The sequence below is a fragment of the Nyctibius grandis genome, chromosome 2 (genome assembly GCF_013368605.1).
Source record: "Nyctibius grandis isolate bNycGra1 chromosome 2, bNycGra1.pri, whole genome shotgun sequence".
Taxonomy (NCBI): Eukaryota; Metazoa; Chordata; class Aves; order Nyctibiiformes; family Nyctibiidae; genus Nyctibius; species Nyctibius grandis.
In genome coordinates this window covers 104,406,782-104,429,886 of record NC_090659.1, presented here as the reverse complement: position 1 = coordinate 104,429,886, position 23,105 = coordinate 104,406,782, and the positions used below count along the sequence as shown (strand labels likewise).

The 23,105-nt window shown below is 39.1% G+C and overlaps 1 protein-coding gene across 3 annotated transcripts in view; it reads left to right on the top strand.

Annotated features, from left to right (window-relative positions):
- WASF3 (WASP family member 3) overlaps positions 1-23,105 on the top strand; it is an 83,133-nt gene that overhangs the window by 39,857 nt on the left and 20,171 nt on the right. For all 3 annotated transcript variants that reach the window (XM_068424372.1, XM_068424391.1, XM_068424383.1), the window contains 2 exons: positions 16,646-16,786; positions 22,802-22,936. In XM_068424372.1, the coding sequence (XP_068280473.1) occupies positions 16,654-16,786; positions 22,802-22,936 (268 nt within the window). In that variant the 5' untranslated portion in view covers positions 16,646-16,653. The remainder of the gene's footprint in view (positions 1-16,645; positions 16,787-22,801; positions 22,937-23,105) is intronic.

The window sequence follows — 23,105 nt, the reverse complement described above, 5'->3', positions numbered from 1 at the left end:
CCCCTCTACTCCGCTCTCGTGAGACCCCACCTGCAGTACTGCGTCCAGCTCTGGGGCTCCCAATGTAGGAAGGACATGGAGCTGTTGGAGTGAGTCCAGAGGAGGGACACAAAGATGATCAGAGGGCTGGAGCACCTCTCCTGTGAAGACAGGTTGAGAGAGTTGGGGCTGTTCAGCCTGGAGAAGGCTCCGGGGAACCTTCTAGCAGGCTTCCAGTACCTGAAGGGGGCCTACAGGAAAGCGGGAGAGGAACTTTTTACAAGGGCAAGTAGTGACAGGACGAGGGGGAACGATTTTAAACTGAAAGAGGGTAGATTTAGATTAGATATTAGGAAGAAATTCTTTACTGTGAGGGTGGTGAGACACTGGAACAGGTTGCCCATAGAAGCTGTGGCTGCCCCCTCCCTGGCAGTGTTTAAGGCCAGGCTGGATGGGGCTTTGAGCAACCTGGTCTAGTGGAAAGGTGTCCCTGACTGTGGCGGGGGGGTTGGAACTAGATGATCTTTAAGGTCCCTTCCAACCTAAACCATTCTATGATTCTGTGATTTTGTGGTTGAGGCATTTGTTGCTAAGTATTGGTGTGATCTAGGTCCAATTTCCGATCCTTCTACGGGCCTTCCATGCCAGCCAGTGTCATCAAGTAGCTTTGTGCCTCTCAACTGTGTAATTCAGATGCTGCTGCTCGACTTTCTCAAGTCTGGAGAGTAAATTTATTGTGTAGGTCTACAGGTATTGTAGTAACACAGGTATTATGCAACCTTACTCTGATAGGCTTTTTGATGCTGTTTTGCAGTTGCAACCTTGCTAGGTTTAGGCAGTCTGTTCCTTCTTCAGTGGGTTTTAGTTGGCTGTATTGCCAGGAATTTGGCATGTGGTTGACTGCCAGCTAGTGGGGAAGGATGAGATTCTTCCCCAAGTGTTGGGTGGCTGGGTGTGTTATAGGGAAGGAGAGGACAGATGAAGCTCTGACTCTTGTGCATAGTTTGTCTTTATTCCCTTCTTTCCCATGGACCCTTCATTTGTGAACATTGGAGGGATCCCTAATTAAAACCTACTGTGTGACACGTTTTCAGCCTTAAGATTGTTTTTTTTTTTTTTTTTTCACGCAGTGTTTGCCTCTTTTCTTCCACCTTGTCCTCATAAAATTAAAACAAAATAAACTTGTTCTTTTTCAACCTTTATGTAGTGAATTAGAACATGCCAAGACAACAGGCATTTTAGGATGCATTACGCTCTTGGTTTGGTTTGGATCGAGGAGTGTATTTATGATGCAAATTCCCCAGTTGTGGAGTATATGAACTCTTCCTTTCTGATGAGTCTAAAACCAAAAGGTGCTCTCTAGGAGCATACCTGGTGGTGTTCAGCATCTAATGGGCCATGAGACCAGGCGAGAGCTAGTTTGGAACAAATATCCCTGCTTCCCTGCCAAAAAATGTACGTAAGACAGACTCAGGATCATCAGCACCAACTATTCTGCTCTGCAGGTCTTTCTGCTCCTGTTGTACCACACAACTTGCTACTGCAGTCGTCAGCCTTAGCTGCTGTTTTCATAATTCGTTTTGAAGTCTTTGAATATCTCCAGATGTCCACAAGTGGGAAACCTCTGATGGGGATGGTGCTGCTCTCTTTCTTGTGGGCTCCGCGTATTTTGTTCAGTTCTGCTTTCGTTATACTATGTAATACTGTTATACTATTTTTCGTCCCAACTCGCCCACACTTGGCATTCACCCACACTTGGCATTGACTAAAAGAGGAGAATTATAGAGATAGCTGTAAATCAGTATGATACTTCCAAATGTTCAGGGTTAGGTTCTGAAATTTCATAGACTCTTAAAAAGCTACATTTACATTTTCAAGATATATGTACATATATGTCTTGAGGAAAGACAGAAAGATTTGTGTTTACAAAAGGTTCCACAAAGGATATTTAAATGCACTGATTTGAAATGCTGGAAGAAAGCAGACTTTAAAAATTATTTAGTATTATCATTGGTAACCTCTGCATCCCTGGTGATCTTAGCTAAGATTTGGTGATTTTAGCTGGGGAAAAAAAGTTGCTTAAGCCCCTTTTTAGTGATTGATTATACATGGTAAGAATACTTTTTTTTTCCTTGAAGCTGGTTTCTGGAGCACTTCTACCCTACCAGCTCCATGGAGATCTGTTGATACAATGCCAGATTTCATGGAACACAGCTTTTCAGCCTTCAAGTCTTGAAAGGGAATTTTTAGAGAAGACTAACTGCTGTATTCAGTCTGAGGCTCAGTATGTTTTTATAGCAGCTTATTTGTCTCATGATGGGAGTTACTGTATGTGTAACGAGGAAATCTATTTAATGCTGCAAATAAGGTTTTGTAAGCCAACATTACTGTATCAAAACATGTTACTTTTACTAATGCCTAACATTCATTTTAGGCTTTATTTAACACACCACCACCCCCCCCCCCCCCCCCCCAAAAAAAAAAATCCCCACAAGCCTAACAACAACAACAACAACAAAACAACCAAAAACACACAAAACCAAATGAAAACCCAAGATAAGGATTATCCATTTAATTATTAGGAAGTTAATGGTGGGCAGAATTTTGACATCTGAATTTGGGATGCTAGTAAAAGGGAGGATCTGTCACAAAACAGCCAGAAACACCAAGAGAAAGTACTGCTTTATATCTGGGGAGATGTAGGTGCTTTCAATCTTCATGTGCTTCATATATTAATAAAATATTAGATGTATCAAGTGTGTTCACATTTATTTTTTTTTTACTGCAGTTTTATTTCTCTTGGTATTCTGTTCTTGGTGAAAGGTATAAATGAATATCTGTCCATGTAACTTAATTTTTATAAATGTCCAGTATCGATAAGGCCAGGAAAAGAGGTATAATCCGTCTTGATTTCTGCTGGACCCTGTGTTACTTGCTTGCAATTCATTTGTCGGGGTATATGGAGCTCCTGTACTTCTGATAACTGAATGTTCTGCTGTGCCATCTGTAACTATTGCTTTTACTTTATGAACTGGAAAATCAGAAATTGTTACTTTCTGGTGCATCAAATATGAATGGTTTCTGTGATGAACTTGAAGGTGTTAACCATGTGGAAGAGAGAGAGGAAGACTACCTGGTAGAGAGAAAACTCATCGTTCGTGCTCAAGTTACTGGACACAGGTAGATAACATGTTGGAAAGATATGAAAAGCGTCCCCACCCTGGGAAAACCTCTAATCAGAGCTCAGCCCTCCTTAGGTACCAGAGCGAAATAACCCCAACACACAAAGCTGCAGAATACCTGGCTGCATTAATGCTGGGCCTTCCTAAGGCTACTTGTGCTTTGTGGTGGTTTTTTGGGTGGTGAGTTGTTTGTTTGGTGGGTTGTTTTGGGTTTGTTTTGGTTTTGGTTTTTTTTTTTTTTTGGTACTGTCTTGAGTGTTGCACTCTATTACTTATAGTGTCTTTATTGATTTATATACTAGTCCTCGATCACTTGGCACGTTGTGCTAACACTGTAGTACGGTAGCCACCAGAAGATGGACTTCATGGGAACAGATGGCACGCTTGGCTCAGGTTGAAAATAGTTGGGAATGTTTATGTCGATTCACTTAGGCTCAGCTGTTGGATCCAGACACAAAATATTTTTTTCAGTTTTTCCTTAAAATGCACCCAAAATAAATCTGTTTTTTCCCCCACATAGACTAGCTGCCATTTCTAGGTTTCTGATATATATGGAAAGTGAAATGTTGGCAGTAGTGCCATCATCAGGAGAATTAGGGAGATCTTGAGTTTCCTGCTGAAATTCTATGGTGTGGGTAGGAAGCTCTACCTTGAGAAATTTCAGGGGTGTTGATTTATTTTGTATTAATTTAAAACTTCATGGGCTGTCTGCATGTTTCCTGACACATGCCGGGAAATTGCTGCTGCTGTTTCCAAGAACCTGGTGGTTCAGGTGGACATTGAAGTTGCTTGACTGCAAGGTATTTCAAGGATCATGATACGCTGTGGTAGCCTGATAAAGCATTATTGCAGTTGTTTCCCAGTGGGAAAGTCTCTCCGGCCTGGTGAGAACTGAGAGTGGAGGAGGCACGTTAGGAGTCGAGGCAGGCAAAGAGTAACGCTGAATTATCATAGTACAAAGTGTTTTTTCTTTTGCCTTTTGACCTCTCTTATAGCTATCTTCCATCATTGCAGAGTGTCATGTGTATAATAAATGTGTATATATCTCTGTGTGTGTGTGTGTATATATCAAATAGACATGTACACAAACTGTGTACTTTTGTATATATGTGTATATGATTTTTTCGTATGGAAAAGAACTATAAGAAAACTTAACACTTCCCTATGACATTTTAGATTTTGGATTAATTGAACTATGAGAAAATTTAACACTTCCCTGTGACGTTTTAGATCAGCTGCTGTGGGGAAAAGAGTTTAAGAACAGACTTCTTTTTTTTTCTGAAAAATGCTGTTCTGAAAGGATCTTAATGGTAAGTTAGATGATAAGGGAAATAAGGAACACTGTGTATTGCCACAAAATGGATATTATTGGGCAGAAAGTGGATCCTTCATCCCTTTTGTACTTTTCCCTCCAATTTAGGGTTAATTGGAGTTCTGAGAAACAAATTACTGATTTTACTTCTGGGGTAGCTTGAGGTCATTTGAGGCTCTTAACAACATGTTCTCACTGCGGGTGGGCTCCTAAGGCCTTACCGGGCTGCCGTTGTCACTGGGCTGTGACCCAGACAGTGATTTTGAGCACTCGAAATCCAGTAAGGCTCTGTTAAATGTGATCAGTGTCAGTCAGCAAGACCTAGCTGCAACTTACACTTTCTTTAAATAATCAAGGCATTTGCTGCTGGTAACACTTACTGTTTGTGAAGGAGGAAGGCTGGGACAAATGCACTCTAAATGGTCTCCAAGAGCTATTTGTGCATTATTGTAGCCTAAATGTTAAGAAAAGGCTTGTTTATAGTTGCAGACTTTTAATATTCTGTTACAATTTGTTCCAGCATCAAATTGTCTAAAGTAGCATAAAATATCATAGGGTAATGATTCTTGTGTTACAGAGTTATTCCATTTCTCTAATGTAGATAAAATGTGATGTTCTAGAACTCAAACTAAGCTGTTAGAAGAATGTGTGTTAGCTATTCAAAACAGATTTAAAGCAAGCACTCTAAGATGTGGCCATCATTCAAGAGACCATATTGAAAGAATCACATTTAAAATAGTCTCTGAGTAGTTTAGTTTATAGTGAATTGGAAAATCAAAAACCACTCCGTGCCCTTTTATTTTAATTGTCAGTTGGATGAAGAAGGAATTTGTGTTTGTAATGATGCTTTTTGGACTATAATCCAAAAACATACTGGAATAGGTGGGTGGTGAACAAGAAAGAAACTTCCTTTAGGTGGGAAATGTCCTGGTATGGTTGTTAGTTAAAAAGTAGCATTTATTAAATAGCGGTTCTCTTGGTTTTGTCATGCTTTAATTTTATTGCCCTGTGGTATTACTATGCTAGAAAAATTAAGAGTTCCTAAATGGGTGGGAATAACTAGTGTTGGAAGTGCACAGCAAGGTGTTTGAACCATGATTTACTTTAAGGCTAGATTAATCTTAGCTGTTTTGTGGGAACACTTCGCCTGGTTGTTGAAAGAGTGGCCTGTAGATATATTTTCTCAGATATCTGGGCTGCTGAGTTGGCTATGGAGAGTGAGAAGTGTGTGGCTCTGTCTATACAACGAACTCTACTCAGATCTGGTGAGATCCAAGCCTGATGACATCTGGGAACATTTTGGCCTGCTAGTGGAGGGCTGTTCCTGACCTAATTAGCCTGGCGTTATAATTAGCTCTCTGCTGCTTTGTGATTTTGCTCCTTTTGACCTCATCCACTTCATATTCCTCACTGAAAGTTACCATTTAGGTCCTAAAGGTTAAAACAAAATTAGGTTTTACAGGATGCCATTTTTCCAATCAGTGTTTCGGTACTTCTAAATTTTCATACGTGTAATCATTGGTTATTCAAAGTAGAAAGAGCTGAAAAATTCAGCAGCCGTATGGTTTGCACATGTCAAGATGACACAAAAGGGGGGGATGATCAATCAAAGTCTTTTTCTCAGTGCTGCAGGACAAAGCGCTGCTTCCTCTTTCTTAACTCTGTGCCGAGTTCCTTCTCCTTGTTCTGGCCGAGTGCTTCTTTTCAAGAGATGGTATTTTTAAAAGGTAAATGTTATTTGAGAGGTAGACTGTATACTGTAGTAAGATATTTATCTTCTTATTTCTTTTTTTCAACTCTGCTTAAAAACCAAAAAGCTACCACTATATCTGTATATGTACAAGGAAAATATTTTCGAGTTGCTGTGCAAAACTCTTCAAATTGCATTTGTTGGAGCTTGTTTAAATTCTTAGTGTGTACCTTTTCAGTAAAGACAAACAAATAAAACTAAAGGGAAACAAATGGTGACTCAGTTCAGTTCTGTTTGCTTGAACGGGAGAAGGGATGATAAATTCTTGGAGTATAATACAGATTTCAAGAAAGGTCATATGAAAGAAAAATGTGTTTTCAGTGCAGCATAAGTACTTCCCATTGAAACAAGTCCATTTTTAAGACAGCAAAAACTGAACAAATGCTCTTATGTGACTTGGAAAGACATTTTTCCTTTCTCACGTACATGCATAACATTTACACTGTATTTGGTGTTAGCCTAGTAGTATTGGGTTGAAATAGTAAAACTGATAGTGGCAGTAAGGCTTTTGTTGTTTTTTTGAGTGTATAAACGCAGTGGAACAGATGTTCAGAACAGTATGGAATATTCCTTCTTCCCCATCCCACCATCCCTTTCACACCGAGCCATCTGGAAGGGACCGTGAGCAGGATGAGCAGCCATCACACTAGGAACAAGATTTGTGTGTCGGCATCTTTTGTTGATGCTTTAAACTGGCCAGTATTCGTTCAGCGGAAAACAACAGTGTGAGTTGTCATCATTGTTTGTGTGGTTACATTATCTACGTGGATATGGAAAGCAGACAAAAGAGAAAATGTGATTTACATAGAACAATTAATAAATTCAATAATAAATTCAATGGTGGTCAGCCTGGGCTTGGACCCACACAGGCACAAATCACCTTTTTTTCCCTTTCAGCATGCTATATTGATGTGAGTAGCCACCTTTTACCCTTAAGCACAGTGTCAGGAAATACCGTTCTGTTAAAGCAGATTTAAATTTACTTACTTGGGTAAAAGCTTCTGTACACATTTTTCCAGAGTTTTTCAGTCCATGTTCTTCATGTGCTTTATTTTTTTACCCTGATTTTTTTTTACAGCAACAACTATACCACATGTGGATGTCTTCCAGTTTAATCAGTTGGATTTTGTTAGTACTCTTGAGCCTTACCTCTTCTGAGAGAAAGCGTGATTAGTGTTTTGGCTTAATGAACAACATTTTGGTTTGAGAAAGGACAGCTTATGATTCAGAAATGAGATACTCTAGTCATGTGTGAAGGTGTCCTGGATCATCTGTATTCTGATACAGGATGAATAGGAAAGAGTGGGTGGATCTGATGCTGGCAGAGTGATTGGATTCAGTACAGCAAGCTTTTGTATCATGCAATCTGTGAACCTACATTAGATTTCAGGTAAGCAAATCTGTTCTTAAATAGATATCTTAGTTAACATTAAGTTTACCAAGGAAGATTAAAATGTGTTAATGAAGGAGAAATCTTATTTAAAAACTTAACAAATAGCTTCAGTGGGACCACAGTGTTTTTCTTCCATTGTTTTGTGTTTCTTTCAATGAAAAGAATTTAAAGCAGTGGGAATCTGACATTCTATTCAACAAGGTTACTTGAGAATGAAATGCTTAAAGCCTGAAACTACTACTACTGTAGTGAGAAGGTGAATCAGAAGAAAGTGACAACAAAACAAAGATCTCAGCTTTCAGAGCTCAGCTTTCAGAGGAAAGATAAGCATGAGAAAAAGAAGGGAGGTTAAAACTAGCTCAGGGATATTCACAGAATGTTCTGGGGGAAGTTTATCCTGTGAAGGAAGTGATGAAATTAAGTAAATGTTAGGGTTTAAAAAAAAAAAGTACTTCAACATGAAAAATACAGTGTGTATATATTTTCCTATATTTTTATAAAAATCATAAGGCATCTTTAGATAAAGTATAAAGATTTAAGTGACAGAGGGGTAAAAAAAATCCAAACTAATTTACTGACAAAGTTTTTTGCATATTGGGCAGTGTGACAAAATGCTGTGAATATAAATTGCAAAATCCATTAATTTGGATGACAAGAAAACTTAATACAGGGAAAAAAAGATATTCCATAGATATCTTCTGTATTCCGTAGGTATGTTTTAGTTGGGTATGAAAAGAAGTTGCATACTCCAGAAATGGAGATAAAACAATGCAGTAACCTCGGTTAGGCTACTAGTTGTACACTTGCTTAATTAGCAGAGGGCAAGAAATATCTTTTTCTTTAACAACAGTGAAGCCATTTAATTGGATGACATGTATACGATCCTTTATTTTGGAGCAGAAGATGAAACTTTATCATAGTCTGTCTGTACTTCATAATGATAAGATTTTTATTTCCTTAGAAACTGCTGGGGAAAAATATTGTGATGGAGAAAAGTTAGTGTTGAGATTGTAGTTTTGGAATGTTTAATTTCTATTGGGAAGAAAAAAATTAAAGCAATAACTTCAAAGCAGTCCCTCAGTCTTGTTCATTGAGGCATGCTTATTAGGCGCTGAACTGTAGACACAAGTATTTAAGTGGAAGTTGATGAGACCTTTGACACTGTTACAGCATGGCAGATGCACAGATACCTTTTTGAACCACAGTCAGCAGGTAAGGCAAAGATGGGGTTGTAGAACAAAGGCAAAAAAAAAAAATAAAAAGATCATCCAACAAGCTTTAGAGAAAATAAGGCAGATTTCTGACTTGCCTTCATAGTTGTTGATAGTATTTTAAAATCTCTTTTTTATTACAGTCTACACTTCCATGGAAAGAATAGTTACTTAATTTCAGGTTACATAATTCTCAAGACTTTTTTTTCCTACGTTAGTGAATGTCATCTTGCTTATGCTTGTTTAGAGTTAATGTTAGTGTGAAATTCTGACGAGGCCTAAATTTAAGGTAATTGTAAATGTAGATGTTCAGTGCTGTGGAGATCCATTTACTTTTTTCTCTCCCAACTTTTTAATTAGAGGAAATTTCTGAATTAATACATTCACCTCTTAATGGTTCTGTAATCTTTTTGATTCAGACCCACAGTGTTAGCAGATGTAATAACTACTGACTCAAAATTTTTATTCTGCTGCTTATGGGGTTTTTGGAGATGTGGAAGGTTGGCTAGGGAAATGTAGGTCCATAAAATATATTTAGGTTGTAAATAAAGAACACCAAGCACCATCCTCTCCCCTGTTGTCCTTTCTCTTGTCACTGCTTAATGTCTTGATTTCCTTCATAATATCGCTGGACCATAAAATCTGCCCTGAAGAGCTCAGCACAAACAAAACCCAAATAAAAAAAAAACACAACTCTCCAAGTTGGTGGACCTTCAGAAATAGCTCATTGCAACAGACATTAAAATAAGAGCCCTGTTAAGGAAACAAAATTGCTTTAGGGATTTCTGTGCCCATTTTGTCCTTGATAATACTTAGGTTGGTATGACGTGAGAGGAAGATCAGAAGTGGTGGTCTGATGCTAAGAAGATAGCTGTTTTCATTCCAGCCTTGACTGTCATGCCTTTTACGTAGACCTAGCAATCAGGAGGAAGATCTGTGGAAATGACATTGATAGAGTTGGCTATATATTAAATTTTAGTTATTTTTTTGAGGTGGACATTTTCTAGGCATTTCACTTTACATGTATTGTCAAAAGGTGTGGTTTGCTGTGGATAAGAAAAAAAATTGTTGATTTTTAGTTATCCTTAAGGAACAGAATTCTATTAGACTTTGTGCATACTTCTAACAAATGTCTGCCCTTGCTTCAGCAAACTCCATGTCAAAATCAAGAGATGTGCATTAAAAATTAGGGGAAACATGAAAAAAAAAGTATATTAACTAATAAATACAGTTTGTCCCTTAGATTGGGATAGCTCTAATAGAAGTACTTAAAGCATAATTGTGATGTTTAGCAAAACTTTATTTTGTTTTGGTATTTGTTCCATAGTAACGTGGCTGAGAGAGGAATTGCATACTTGATAAAACTAGAATAACTAGCAGATGCTATTAAAAATGAGTCGTAGATACTTTTTGAAAAATATCAAATAATTCTGGGGCATTGGAGCAGTGTTAAGACAGTAACTGATGGCTAAATATTTTATATTCTTTTGCAGTATACAAAATGTTGATTCAAACTCTGGTTAGAATGAAGCCAGTTCTAAAAAAACCCAAACTTTAAAAAGTACAGATGAACAACATTACACAAATTGTGAACTTAAAATAATGATTTCCAGATTATATGCTAGTTCCAGTTTATTTGTTTTTACCTTTACCATTACTGATAAAGAAGTAAATGACATTCATAGATGATAAGTAGGAAAGGTTCACAAACATAGGATTCCCAGTCATTTAGGACAAGGAAAAAGCAGAAAGGGATGTGCATTAAAGGCACATGTATTCCTTTCCTTCCCTTGAGGTAAGAGGCTAGCAGTGTCTGCTATCCATGTAGCTGTTGCTTTGTGTCTTGTTGTGAAGGATGAGGGGCCTTTGGAGGACAGGGAGACTTGTGATAATAGTGACTCTGTGGAAAAAAAATGGGGTTGGAGAGCATCTCCAAAACTAGTGTTTGGGGTCTTTAATCTTCCAGTTTTCCCTTCTCTTCCTATTTAGCACATACATAAATTCTGAACGTGTGGCGACTGCAGACTGTCTAGAATTACAAACTTGAATAGGAAAATGGGCAATATTGCCAAATTGGGTGCCATTCGGAGATGGAAATTTACCGTGTTGAATTGAGCGTTAGGACATTAGGTAAGTGAAAATTTAACTGTCTGCAAACATTTGAAATGCTGAAATGCCCTAGGCATAGAGACAGTGTGATGAGGAGGTAGTGTAACTTGATTGCAGGGCTAGAGGTGAGGAAACCGACAGTGTTTCTCTGTTTTTGATGAAGTGAAATTAAGTTCTAGATTCAGACACCTGAATTTAGGTGGGTGCATGGCAGAGCTTACACATGAGGTATTTAAGCTCACCGTTCCATTCTTGTATCTATTAATAGATGCAGTGATGTAGTTGCTTTCTAGGATTCTGCTGAGCTCTCAAGAGGGACATGGACACTGAGTTCATATATATGTAGTCATACAGATATAGGTGCTTAATTTTGAATGGAATCCCCTCTGGTGCATCACTTATGACAAGCTACATATTCAATCCCTCTCTTGTTTTTCTTCTCCATAGAAGGAGAATTATGGTAGTTTCTCTGTTTTTATAGAGGTCTCTGAGATTCATCAATAAAAAGCTGTAAAGCTCCCTGGAAATAATAGAATATGATCAGGGATAATTTAGGATGGATGTATGGAAAGCTCTTTTTCATGGTAAAAATGTTCAGCTTTGTTATATTTTACTAGAGGATATAAGGAGAAAACTCTTAAGAGTTTAAAGAAGGGATTGAACAATGTCTTTGAGAAAACATAGTAAGGAAACCCTTGCAAGTAGAGGGGCTGTATAATGAACTGGCATTCATTTCGTGGTATTAGTGAATATATAAAGAACTTATAATATTAAAGAAGCATGAAATTCAGCTACATATTTTTAGCACTAGTGTAAATTACAGTGCCTTTTTGGAGATGTGAAAGGGCAAAAGGCAGGTTTGGGGAACAGCTGGTGCTTTGAGTTTATGCCAGTTGCTCAAACACTTGAAAACCCAGCTTGTCTTACAGTAGCTGTGCTCTGCTGTGGTTTGGAAAGACTGTACATTGTGTTTGTTGTCTTTCATGTTTGTTACTGTACATCTGCTTTCTACTTGATTTTTTAAGAATCTGGCTTGCCAAGACAATGTCAAACTTCTTACATGCAGTTTAACAGTTGTTGTCCAGGGGAAGGTGGTCTGAGGTGACCTGGAGCAATACTCCCACAGCTGCAGGGGAAATGTGGAAGTAAAAGCAAAAATGCTTCGATTATCTCTTTCTGTACCCTGCTTGCCTCTACAGCAATAACTACTGGGATAAGCGCCTTCTAATTTTAAAACAAAAGGCAGTTATGCAAGATATTGAGGGAGGGGTGGGTGTGTGTGTGTGTGTGTGAAGAAGCAGGGAGGTGAGAATACTGAGTGAGAACGCCTAATGTGAGTTTTTAATGGGCTGATCTAAGCTAATTCAAGCTACTGATGTCCTGTCCTTTCAGAACATGCATGGAAATAGAGTTCGGTTAGCTGTGCGGTTGCTGATGCCTGTAGGGTTTGGAGAGCAGTGTCCGTTTGTGCTCCAGTCAGAGTTCAGTCCAGACAGATGTTGCATCTAATTCATGTCCAATGAGGCACACGTGGATTTAGTAAGATGTTAAGCAACATATCACCCTCTTAGTTGTCTTCTTCCCCCTTTGACTCCTGCTCTCATCTTTCTGGTCTGATGCTAGTGTCTCAAACATTCTAGTGCAGGCAGTTATATATATGCAGTGTAACATCTTCCTAGATCCTCATCTCTTGTGCCAGATGCAGCTGGTGGTTTCAAGCCAGCTGTGTCAGGCGTAGGTGGCTCCATGCAGGGAGTGGAGTTGGACCTATTTACCCTAGCTGTAAGTCTATGGCTGTATTGTGTACTTAGCTGGGGTAAAATGTGTAAGAAAGTGATCAACTATGATTGGTCCCAGTCTTCTGAACTGATACCATTTTTAAAATAATATCAACTTCTTTGCCTTGTGTTATCCATTTATTTGGGGATGGAAGGGAAGAGAAGTTATTTAACCTCTGTGTTGTAAAATTGAGTATGATTTACCAAATGCCAATGTGTTTAAATACAGTGACAGAATATCACAAGTAGTAAGCTGAGGCTGAAGTATGACTCGGAACAGGTGGAAGATGAATGCGGAAGGCAGTAGAACTGCGATTGCCAACTCTTCCCCCGCCCTCCCCCTACCTGGTAACACACTATCCCCACATCTGGTTAAGCGTGATATAGCCCCTGTAATTCAGAGGTTTATTTTGTTTGATTTCTTGTTTAACCTCCTGTTACATATATTTTGAAAAAATTTTAGCATCACTCCTCATAAACTTTATTTAAGTTTGTCTAGCTGTTGAGTTGTGTGTGGTGAAGAAAAGGGTGGTAGTGCTTTAGTGGCAAGGACACATAGTAATAAGAGCTTTTTTACTTACTGATGGGTTAGTAGCTGAATAGGTCTGAAGTGTTTGATTCAGATAGTTGAAGGTTTTAAATTAGAAGAAACTTGTAATTGCAATTGCAGGGCTTTCCCCCCCCCCCCCGCCTTCTGACTGGGGGCATTGCTTAATCTGTTGCATATATTTACTCATCAGTGTTCAGTTTATCTTTTGGAATTAAACTTCACACTGAAATGAGGTGGATACATAATAATTTAAATCATGCATTCAAAAATTAAAATTGTTTTTCCCCCACCCTCAGCACTGCTGTGTGTTTTAGCCTGCTCTTTAAAGAAATGGGAGCTCTTGGGTCAGTCTGTCTCTCATCTGCTAGCTCTTGAATGCCTTGGACCATTTTGTAAAGATTGAGAAAATGAAAAACTCAAACTGCAGTTGTATGTTTTCTGCAAATTAGCTTTTATAGGCAAGGAAGAACATGACGTGGAGGAGGGACTTAAATTGGTGCTCCTGGTGAAAGGCATTTTGATTAGACTCAGTGTGGTAGGTGTTTCAACAAGGTAGCAGGCAATTAGCCGGGCAGCGTGGAGCCAGCTTCCGACTGGCCCCAGCACATTGCATGGGGTGGTGGGGAAAAGTTGGGTAAACTGCAAAAGGTAAGAGGGGGGCCAGCTCTGAGAACGTTAGTCAGAAAGCTGTGGGAAACCAGGCTTTGTTCTGCTGATCTTCTGAGCTTTTCATATATGAATTTAAGTAAGATGAGTTAAAAAGCATACTTAGCAAAACATATTCCCAGTAATTCATAGAATCATAGAATGGTTTGGATTGGAAGGGACCTTAAAGATCATCTAGTTCCAACCCCTGTGCCACAGGCAGGGACACCTTTCCTCTAGACCAGGTTGCTCAGAGCCCCATTCAACCTGGCCTTCAACACTGCCAGGGAGGGGGCATCCACAGCTTCTCTGGGCAACCTGTTCCAGTGTCTCACCACCCTGACAGGAAAGAATTTCTTCCTAATATCTAATCTAAATCTACCCTCTTTCACTTTAAAACCATTCCCCCTCGTACTATCACTACACGCCCTTGTAAAAAGCCCCTCTCCCGCTTTCCTGTAGGCCCCCTTCAAGTACTGGAAGGCTGCTAGGTCTCCCCAGAGCCTTCTCTTCTCCAGGCTGAACAAGCCCAGCTCTCTCAGCCTGTCTTCATAGGAGAGGTGCTCCAGCCTTCTGATCATCTTCGTGGCCCTCCTCTTCCAACAGCTCCATGTCCTTCTTATGTTGGGGGCCCCAGAGCTGAATGCAGTACTCTTAAAGCAAACAAACAAACCCCTGCAAACGCCAAACACAGTAGAATGGTTGCCTTGTTCACAAGAGTGTTTTGCTGATGACACATAAAAATTAGTTCCAAGGAAAGACAATTTTGAGATTCTAGTCATGCACCAATATTTCAGGAATTCTGTTGTCGTAGTTGTAGGGAGGCTTTATGCCTTTAGTTGTACGACAGTGTTGTTAATGTTACAGAGAAAACCAAAAATTGTCGATTGTGTATTGGAGTAACACTAAGATTTGGAGTTGGCTGCTTTAGCACTGATTTGTGCTCCTATTAATTTACTTTTTATTAATTATGTTTATGAACATTTTACTGCACAGTGGAATAATTCCTCTTAATGACTTTTATTTCATAGTTGCAATGCGCTCGCCTGTTTACAGTGTGATGTTACTAGGATGCTCTTTAATAATTACCCATTTCCAGTTTTTACCTATTTTTGATGTTCAGGAAACTGACTGCATTGAATATTAAGTAATATTTTAAAATGCATCTGTTTGTAGAGGAATATGAAAACATAGAACAGAAACAAGAAGCTTTTTGGTTTAATATGAAATAAAAACGTTCCTCTTACCTCTGATATATTGTTTAAAATTTAGCAAACTGGCTTTAAATCCTGACATACTCAAACTGTCTCATATTAGGAAAGATATAAATTATAATTCAAGACTACTGCTTAGAAGTCATGAACCTATTTCTTCTTGGCCTGTTCTAAAATCATCTTACAGTTAAATAATTTGCTTTTTGCTGATTATTTAAAAGTTGTTAATTTTTTAGAAATGTTCTTGAGAAGAAACTACTTTAAACTTGGGGGGAGTAATTAAAAAAGTTACTATGCAACAGTTGAAAAGCAAAAAAGATCTTTTTAATTTACTAATGTGATTTTAATTAGAGAAAGTGAAAGGATACTTTAGTTACTTTAGTGCAATAAAAAAGAAATTTTCCATTAAGTCATTTCCAAATGAACTTATGCCCTTGATAACACTGTAAGTTCTCATTCCAGAAAATTTTGGTGCCACATGGTCTTCACACAGAATATTATTCATAAGCAGTGCATGGACATTGAATTTTCAGTGTTCAAAAAAGCTAATCAAATTGACTCATAATTGTGTTAATAACATTTAAAAAAAAAACTGCTTAAGAACTTTTTGTATTATAGGCTCTCATTTCCCTTTTGGGGAAATTCTGTCCCACGTGGGCATCCCTGCTCTCAAAGCTGCTCCTTGCAGCATAGTGTTTTCTATGCCGTTGTGCCCTTTTGGGATGCTCCGAGATGTCTTTTCGTATTTGTTTTCCCCATCCTACTTTCTTCTTTTTTTTTTCCAAGAAACCCAGTTCTGACAGCCTTTGTTTTCTCAGACAAATGTCTTCCCTGCATCTGGCATGCTCCCAAAATCTGTTCAATACGTGCTCTTAACCTCATTCAGATTGTCATTCAGCACCACCTGTGGACAACTTATCTTCTTCCTCTCATTGCAGCTTCTTCCTTATTCTCACCCAGCCTATTTCTATGAGGCCTTTGCCATTATCTGCCAGAGGAGTTTATCATTTTGACTGAAAACCTGTAGAAGTAAGGGTAGGTCAGTGTCTGACGTAGTCAGGGGGCTGTAGTGCATGGACAGTCTGTCGGTGGCCAGCTTGCCAAGGCAGCAAGCCAGCTCGCTCCAGACAGGGATCTTCGCTGCTGCTCCTGGGGGGACTGCCAGGTTTCTTTATAAATGCAAATGTGCATTAAAGTCGTGTGATTCTGGTACTGGGGCACAGGTCTGTGTAGACAATGAATATTACACTTTTTGCCTGGATTTGGTGTACAGTATCTACGTGGACTGTGTCCTCTGTGCTTATCTGTAGTGCTGTTGTCATGTTTGCGCTTGAGCACACGACTCCATTGCCTCGGTCGGAACTGTACAATATCTCATGTCAGACAGGCTGAAGCAAGTGCTTTAAAAAAAAGAAAGGTGAAGTATATTTTGTAGGAAAAAAACCTGAATGTGTGCTACACAGATTCATAGCTCTTATTTTCATTGTTGTAAATATAATAAATATTTTTCTGTAAATTCCAGGTTGAGCCATGCCTTTGGTGAAAAGGAACATTGAACCACGGCATCTCTGCCGAGGAGCTCTGCCAGAGGGAATTACTAGTGAACTGGAATGTGTAACGAATAGTACCCTTGCTGCTATCATACGCCAGCTAAGCAGCTTAAGTAAGTATCTGTAACTTCCTGCAAGTATTTGATTCCTGGTGAAAAACTGAATAAATTAAAAGCTTTAAGATGGCTTGTTTTAAATAGTAAAATTATTATACAGGACATCGCCACTTATGTAATAATATAATGCTACTTCATTGCTTTTATGCTTTTCTGTATTTTGATGTTTATACAAGCAGAGCCTCTCTAAGATTTACAAGTGTAAAAAACCAAACCAACCAAAAAGCTATGCCATAGAAAACCAGGAATTTTTCTACGGTGAGAGAAATTGCTCTAAGAAACAAGGCTAGCACTTGAGTTATTCTGAGCTTTCAGTTGTACAAGATGAAGCCAGCAAACTCTTCTGCCTCTTGGCATCGAATGACATATTTGACTGAAATTTCTATTTGTCTTAATGTGCTAATATTTCTTAAGCCTTTTCTTTGTATATGTGTGTGATCAATTCATATGAATGAAATTAAGCACATACATCCAAAGAATGGCATTCACTGAACAAACCTGTAGGCTGCTGTGGAGGCAAGCTAGCGTCAGCTCCGTACAGAGTAGCCTATGCAGTACAGTACACCTGTCAGCTGACACCACAACTAGCAATTCTAGAAGCATGCTTGGAGTGGTTGCAAGAGGAATAATACTTCTTAATGAATGAGAAAAGAGATTTCTTCAGAGAGTGTTTAACAATCAGCAGCTGTTGTTTGTGCTGATAACTCTGGTCCTAGAAAAGAAATTGTCACTTCATCAGTTTTTTCACTTTGTAAATGGAAGTGGTTTAAGAATGTAAGAAAGTCTGTATGGAGTTTAGATTATGGGTCCCACTAAGTCCGGTGTTCAATTTGTGATGATAGGAAATAGCCTGTGCTTAGAGAAAGAGTACAAGAAACACAGCATGTTCCCCTTTCAAGTAGTCAGTGATTTAGGGATTTTCTGAGCTGGAGGTCCCTCTGAATCATCCTGTGTAATGATCTTTTGTAAACCTGTCATCTGTGGAATTGCTTAGATGTGTTCAAATAGGAATTGCACTTTTTTCTTGCCCAATGACTTGTAACAGAATGTCCCACAGTAGAAGCTGATTTGTTTCTTCTTTTGGCACCTTTCAGTTCTTGAGTTATGAAAAATAATGAAAGGTGATTTCATCTCGTGTATTTCCATAATCATCTGTGATTTAATAAAAATCTTAATTGTGTTCTCCTAGTGATGTCTTTTCCGGGTTGGAGTGTCCTGATCTGTTAGCACTCTTCTTGGTAAAAACCATTTTGCATTTCTGATCATTGTTATTTCTGGTTTGGATATGTAAGTTAGAGTGTGTTAAGGTCTTTTTAAGGTGGAGTGTTGAGGACTTCAGATCATAATCAAAACAAGCTTTTTCTGTTTTATCATTAGTTCCCTAAGAATCTATAAAATTTTGACTGCTGCTAAACATTGAGTTGATATTTTCAGGGAAGTTTTCAAGTGATTCTCTGATCTTTCTTGAGCAGTAGCTGCCGATTTAGTGTCTGATGTTATTTGTAGTTAATTTGTATTTGTATTGTCATTGAGTTTCATTTACTGTTTTATCAGGCAGTTGCTCAGTATTGACATCCTTAAGTTTCAGAAAATGAGAAGAATGGCTAATGTCTCCTAATTACATTCAAGGATATCTGACAAGACCTCATTTTGGTGTTGTACAGTGATTGCCAAAGGGTGGATAATACACTTTTCATTTGTCTGACTTGCTAGGAGTGTCTAGCTTTCATTTCTCCAGATTTGGTCTTGCAGCTAATCTGCCTGTTACATTGCGTATTCAGATCCTCTTATGATTGTTGCTGAGGAATTGGCTACTTACACAATCCATATCCTGCAGTTTTCCCTTAGTGGATTTCTTGGGTCATCAGAAGTCTCTTTAGACAGCCCTAAAGTACTTTATTAGTGTCAAGTTAAAGATCTATACAAATAAGTGATGTCCTTTGTTTTAAGCGATTAAACATGGTATTTAATGAGTGAAGTCTACCACCAGGCTTGTCCAAAGTCTAAAATCTGTCATATTTACAGAGGGTTTTTTTCTGCAGACGTTGTTTATTTTGCCTGTGTTTCAAGCCAACTAGGAGCAAGGAAATGATCATAGAAAAATGCTGTGCTGGAGTTCATGTAGTATGTCCTGCTGACAGCATCAGAGCTTGTTGGTGTTCCCACAGCTTGAAGCATAGAGAGGGCAAGTACAGGTCTGTCTTGTAGTCACACTGTTTTTTAATGTTGCACTGTGAGTTCAGCGTGGATTTTAAAAACTGGCATATCTGTGCTGTTACGTACAAATCTGGCTTGCTTCTGCCTCTGCTCTTTTCAGGAGACGTGAACAAATTCCAATCCAAAGGGAACGTGCTCTCAGTGGAGCTTTTCTTCTGTTATGCCTTCAGATTTGGGTTTGTTTGCAGCCAGCTGGCTTGGAGCACAGGCAGAGTGAGCAGCGTTCTCTATGAAACCGTGCACTTAATATAAGGCAAAAGCTTGACTAGGGGATTCACCTACACTTGGGAGGAGAGAATCTACCAGGGGGAGGACTGGGAGCATTTGCAGCCTGCACCTGTAAGTACCATGATGCTTTACCTAGTAAACACAGTCATGGAGCAAAGGCTTTGAAGAAAGCTTCCACAAAATACTCCCTTACTTTTGACAGTGGAGTTTGGTCTGATGGCTGCAGGATGCTAGTGAGTGAAAAAAGCTGCTCTCTGCAACAGGATCTGTTGCGCCATGGTTTAGTTCCTGAGTTCTGCTTATGTGTATGTATGGGGAAGAAATAATACGTTAATCTGATTGTCACTGAAGACTAAATGTTAAAACCTGTGTATGTACTCCTGTATTGAGCTCTTCTTCATTAGATTTCAGTCTGTACATTAACATACTCACTGTTTCAAGTTGCATTGCCACTTCTTCTTTCCTTTCTGTGAGTCCTTAAATATTTTGTGTTTTTGTATCTTTGGCTTCTCCATTCATTCAGATACCACCTGTCAGGCTGAAATCTTATTTCTAGGTGGGTATAAACCATCAGTACATGGGTACAGAGCTACTTTCTTTGACCCATATGCAAGTGATACAAAGCGTTTTTTGCTATACAACATAGAACAGAGGAAGCGTGATCTGTGGGGACTTGGAAGACTTTTTCTTTCACGCAGAGAGTGGTGTCCTCCAACTCGCCTCCTAGTATTTTCTTGGGTAGATGGGCCATTGGCTCGGAGTTTCACTAGTTTGCATGTAGGCCTGAGCACACTGCATCCAGCTTTGTGTGACTCTGCTCTTTACCACTGCCAAATCGGGTTGAGTTGTATAGTTGGCTTTTTGGCATTGGGTACTGGGGAACATCACTAACTACAGGCCCCCAATTAGACTTAGCACCGCTGATCACAACCTTCTGAGCTCTCTCGTTCAGCCAGTTTTCAATCCACCTCACTGTCCACTCATCTAACCCACACTTCCTGAGCTTTCCTATGAGGATGTTGGGGGAGACAGTGTCAAAAGCCTTGCTGAAGTCAAGGTAGACAACATCCACTGCCCTCCCCTCATCTACCCAGCTGGTCGTGTCCTCATAGAAGGCTATCAGATTGGTCAAGCATGATTTCCCCTTGGTGAATCCATGTTGACTACTCCTGATAACCTTCTTTTCCTCCACATGCTTAGAGATGGCATCCAGAATGACCTGTTCCATCACCTCTCCAGGGATGGAGGTGAGGCTGACCAGCCTGTAGTTGCCTGGGTCCTCCTCCTTGCCCTTTTTGAAGACTGGAAGACATTGGTCTTCCTTCAGTCCTCAATTACTGTAGAACTTGGGTAGAGGTATTATGATTTCAATTATTTGTGAACTACCGATCTCCATAAATGTCTCACAATGCTTGGAAATTTATTTTGTGAGCAATCAAATACACAGCTCTGTGAAGGTGACCTGTGGAAATGATAGAAAGAGGCACTTCTTTTAATTGACAGTAAAACCTATGGAGAGTGGGGATTTGGTGAGGCAGCATCATGGCTAAATTTCCGCTCAACTACTTCTGTGGTTGGAGGGAGCCTTTGAAGGAAAGACTTCCTAATTCTTTTGGTGTTTTTATAAATGAATGTTTAGGTTGCCTGTATGTTGTGAAGCACCTCATGTTTTTAGATGACTGTCTCATAGTACCAAAATCAGCTCTCAAGTTGAAAAATACATGCTTGTAACTTCAGATAGGTTTTTCTGCTTGTTTCTGTATTGTTAAAAAATCTAATTAAAAAGATGGTAATATAGAAAACACGAGAGAATTATTACTTTATTTCTAAAAGTTACTGCATCATGTTAATCAGAATAGTGTGTTCCAATATTGCTTTACCATGTCACTGTTTTTACTGACAGGAGATTGACGAACCTGTCTTTCACTTGTTTTAGAGTGGCAAGTGTTTAAAAAAAAAAAAAATAGAATGCAATATTGAAAGAAGTATGTTCCCACAAATCAACTTTGACTTATTTTGCCTCCTAAAAGATAACTGACAAGCACCCGTCTGCTTGACTTCTCTAGGAGTGAGGTGTTTAATCCTAGAATGCAGCAGTCCTGCTCAGCATGCTGATCTCAATACATTAACATAAATTAACATCCATTAAAATTTATTGATGTTTTAAGCTTTGAATACTGGTGGCTAAAGAATGTAATATCTGCTTTATTTAGCTGAAGAGTTGAAAAGCTATTTGTTCTATAGCTTGGAATAACCTCTTCATTTGCAGCAACTAAATCAAAAGGGGATTATAATTGAACCTCAGCTAGCTGCTGGGAAGCACTTAGAGAACACTTTTGCTGTGAAGGTGGTTGAACACTGGCACAGGTTGCCTGGAGAAGTTGCAGAGCCTCCATCCTTGGAAGTATTCAGAACCCAACTGGACACAGTCCTTAGTAACCTGCTCTGGCTGACCATGATTTGAGCAGGGTGTTGGATTAGATTTTCAGCCTCAACTACCTGTGGTTGTGCAACTTCTGTTTTGGAGAGGGAGGAGATTAGAAGCAGGTAGGCAGCACACCTTGCCCATCCACCTTCCATGTACGTATGAAGCAGAGCTTGGATACACCAAAGTATTTAACGTTTTGGGTTATGTGTTGGCCGATCTTACATTTACTGAACAAATGTATTACTGATAAAGTCCTCCACTCAAAGCAAGACAATCAAATTACAATTTTTTTTCATTCATAATTCACAAAGAGTGCTTTCAGATACTGTTTAGCGGTGGTGTTTTTCTCTTCCCCCCAGGTAAATGATTCAAGAAAGGTACAGGTCCTGTTGACTTCCTAAGTGTGGCTGTTTTTTATTTTGTACTGTGGTCTCCAAATGTTCACAGGATTTGATCCTGACTGAAAGTTTCATTACATCTGTACTTTTTTTTTTTGTAAAATATTAAGATTGGTTAATATGGTTAAACTTAAAATGTCAACAATTGCTGTTCTTTTTGATGTCATGGTCATTTGAGTGGTTTATATATATTCCATATAGACAAGCCCAAAGTCCTTAGCCACTCCTCACAGGACACTCCTTCCAGCCCTTTTGCAAGCTTTGTTGCCCTCCTATGGACACATTCGAGGACCTTCACATCCTTCTTAAATGGTGGGGTCCAGAACTGCACACAGTACTCAAGGTGAGGCTGCACCAATGCTGAATACAGTGGGATAATCACCTCTTTTGACCGGCCAGTAATACTGCGTTTGATGCATCCCAGGATGAGGCAGGTTTTAATCATCAGTTGTGTGTCTGTTGGCAGTAGTTCAGCTACATAAGGATTAAAATTTGAAAGTCTCCCTGTTTAAGTAGAAGAATTAAGCAGAGTGTCCAGGAGAACAGACTTCAGGCAGTGTTTCTGGTATATTTTGAGATTTTTGTGCAAATCGGTTGCCCAGAATTTTGCTGAATGACAAACTGCACTGTTACAATCCTACAGCTGCTGTGTTTTATTATAACTTCATGACACTGAAGTCGTTTGTCTTGTGTTTTGTAAGCCTTTAGCAAAGGCATTTCCCTGTCTATTTTCTTACACAGGCAAACATGCTGAAGACATATTTGGTGAATTGTTTAATGAGGCCAACAGCTTCTACATCAGAGCAAATTCCCTTCAAGACAGAATTGATCGCCTTGCTGTCAAAGTTACCCAACTGGATTCAACGGTAGAAGAGGGTAGGTAATTGCATGAAAGCATTGAGCCAGAAGTGATATTGACAAGACCACAGTATTTAATTACACAACAATCTCTGTCTTTTCAAAGTAATCCTGAACTGATATTTCATCTTGTTTTCTCAGTAGGGCAAGCTGGGAAAAATCATGTTAGCAGAGCGAGAAAAAATAT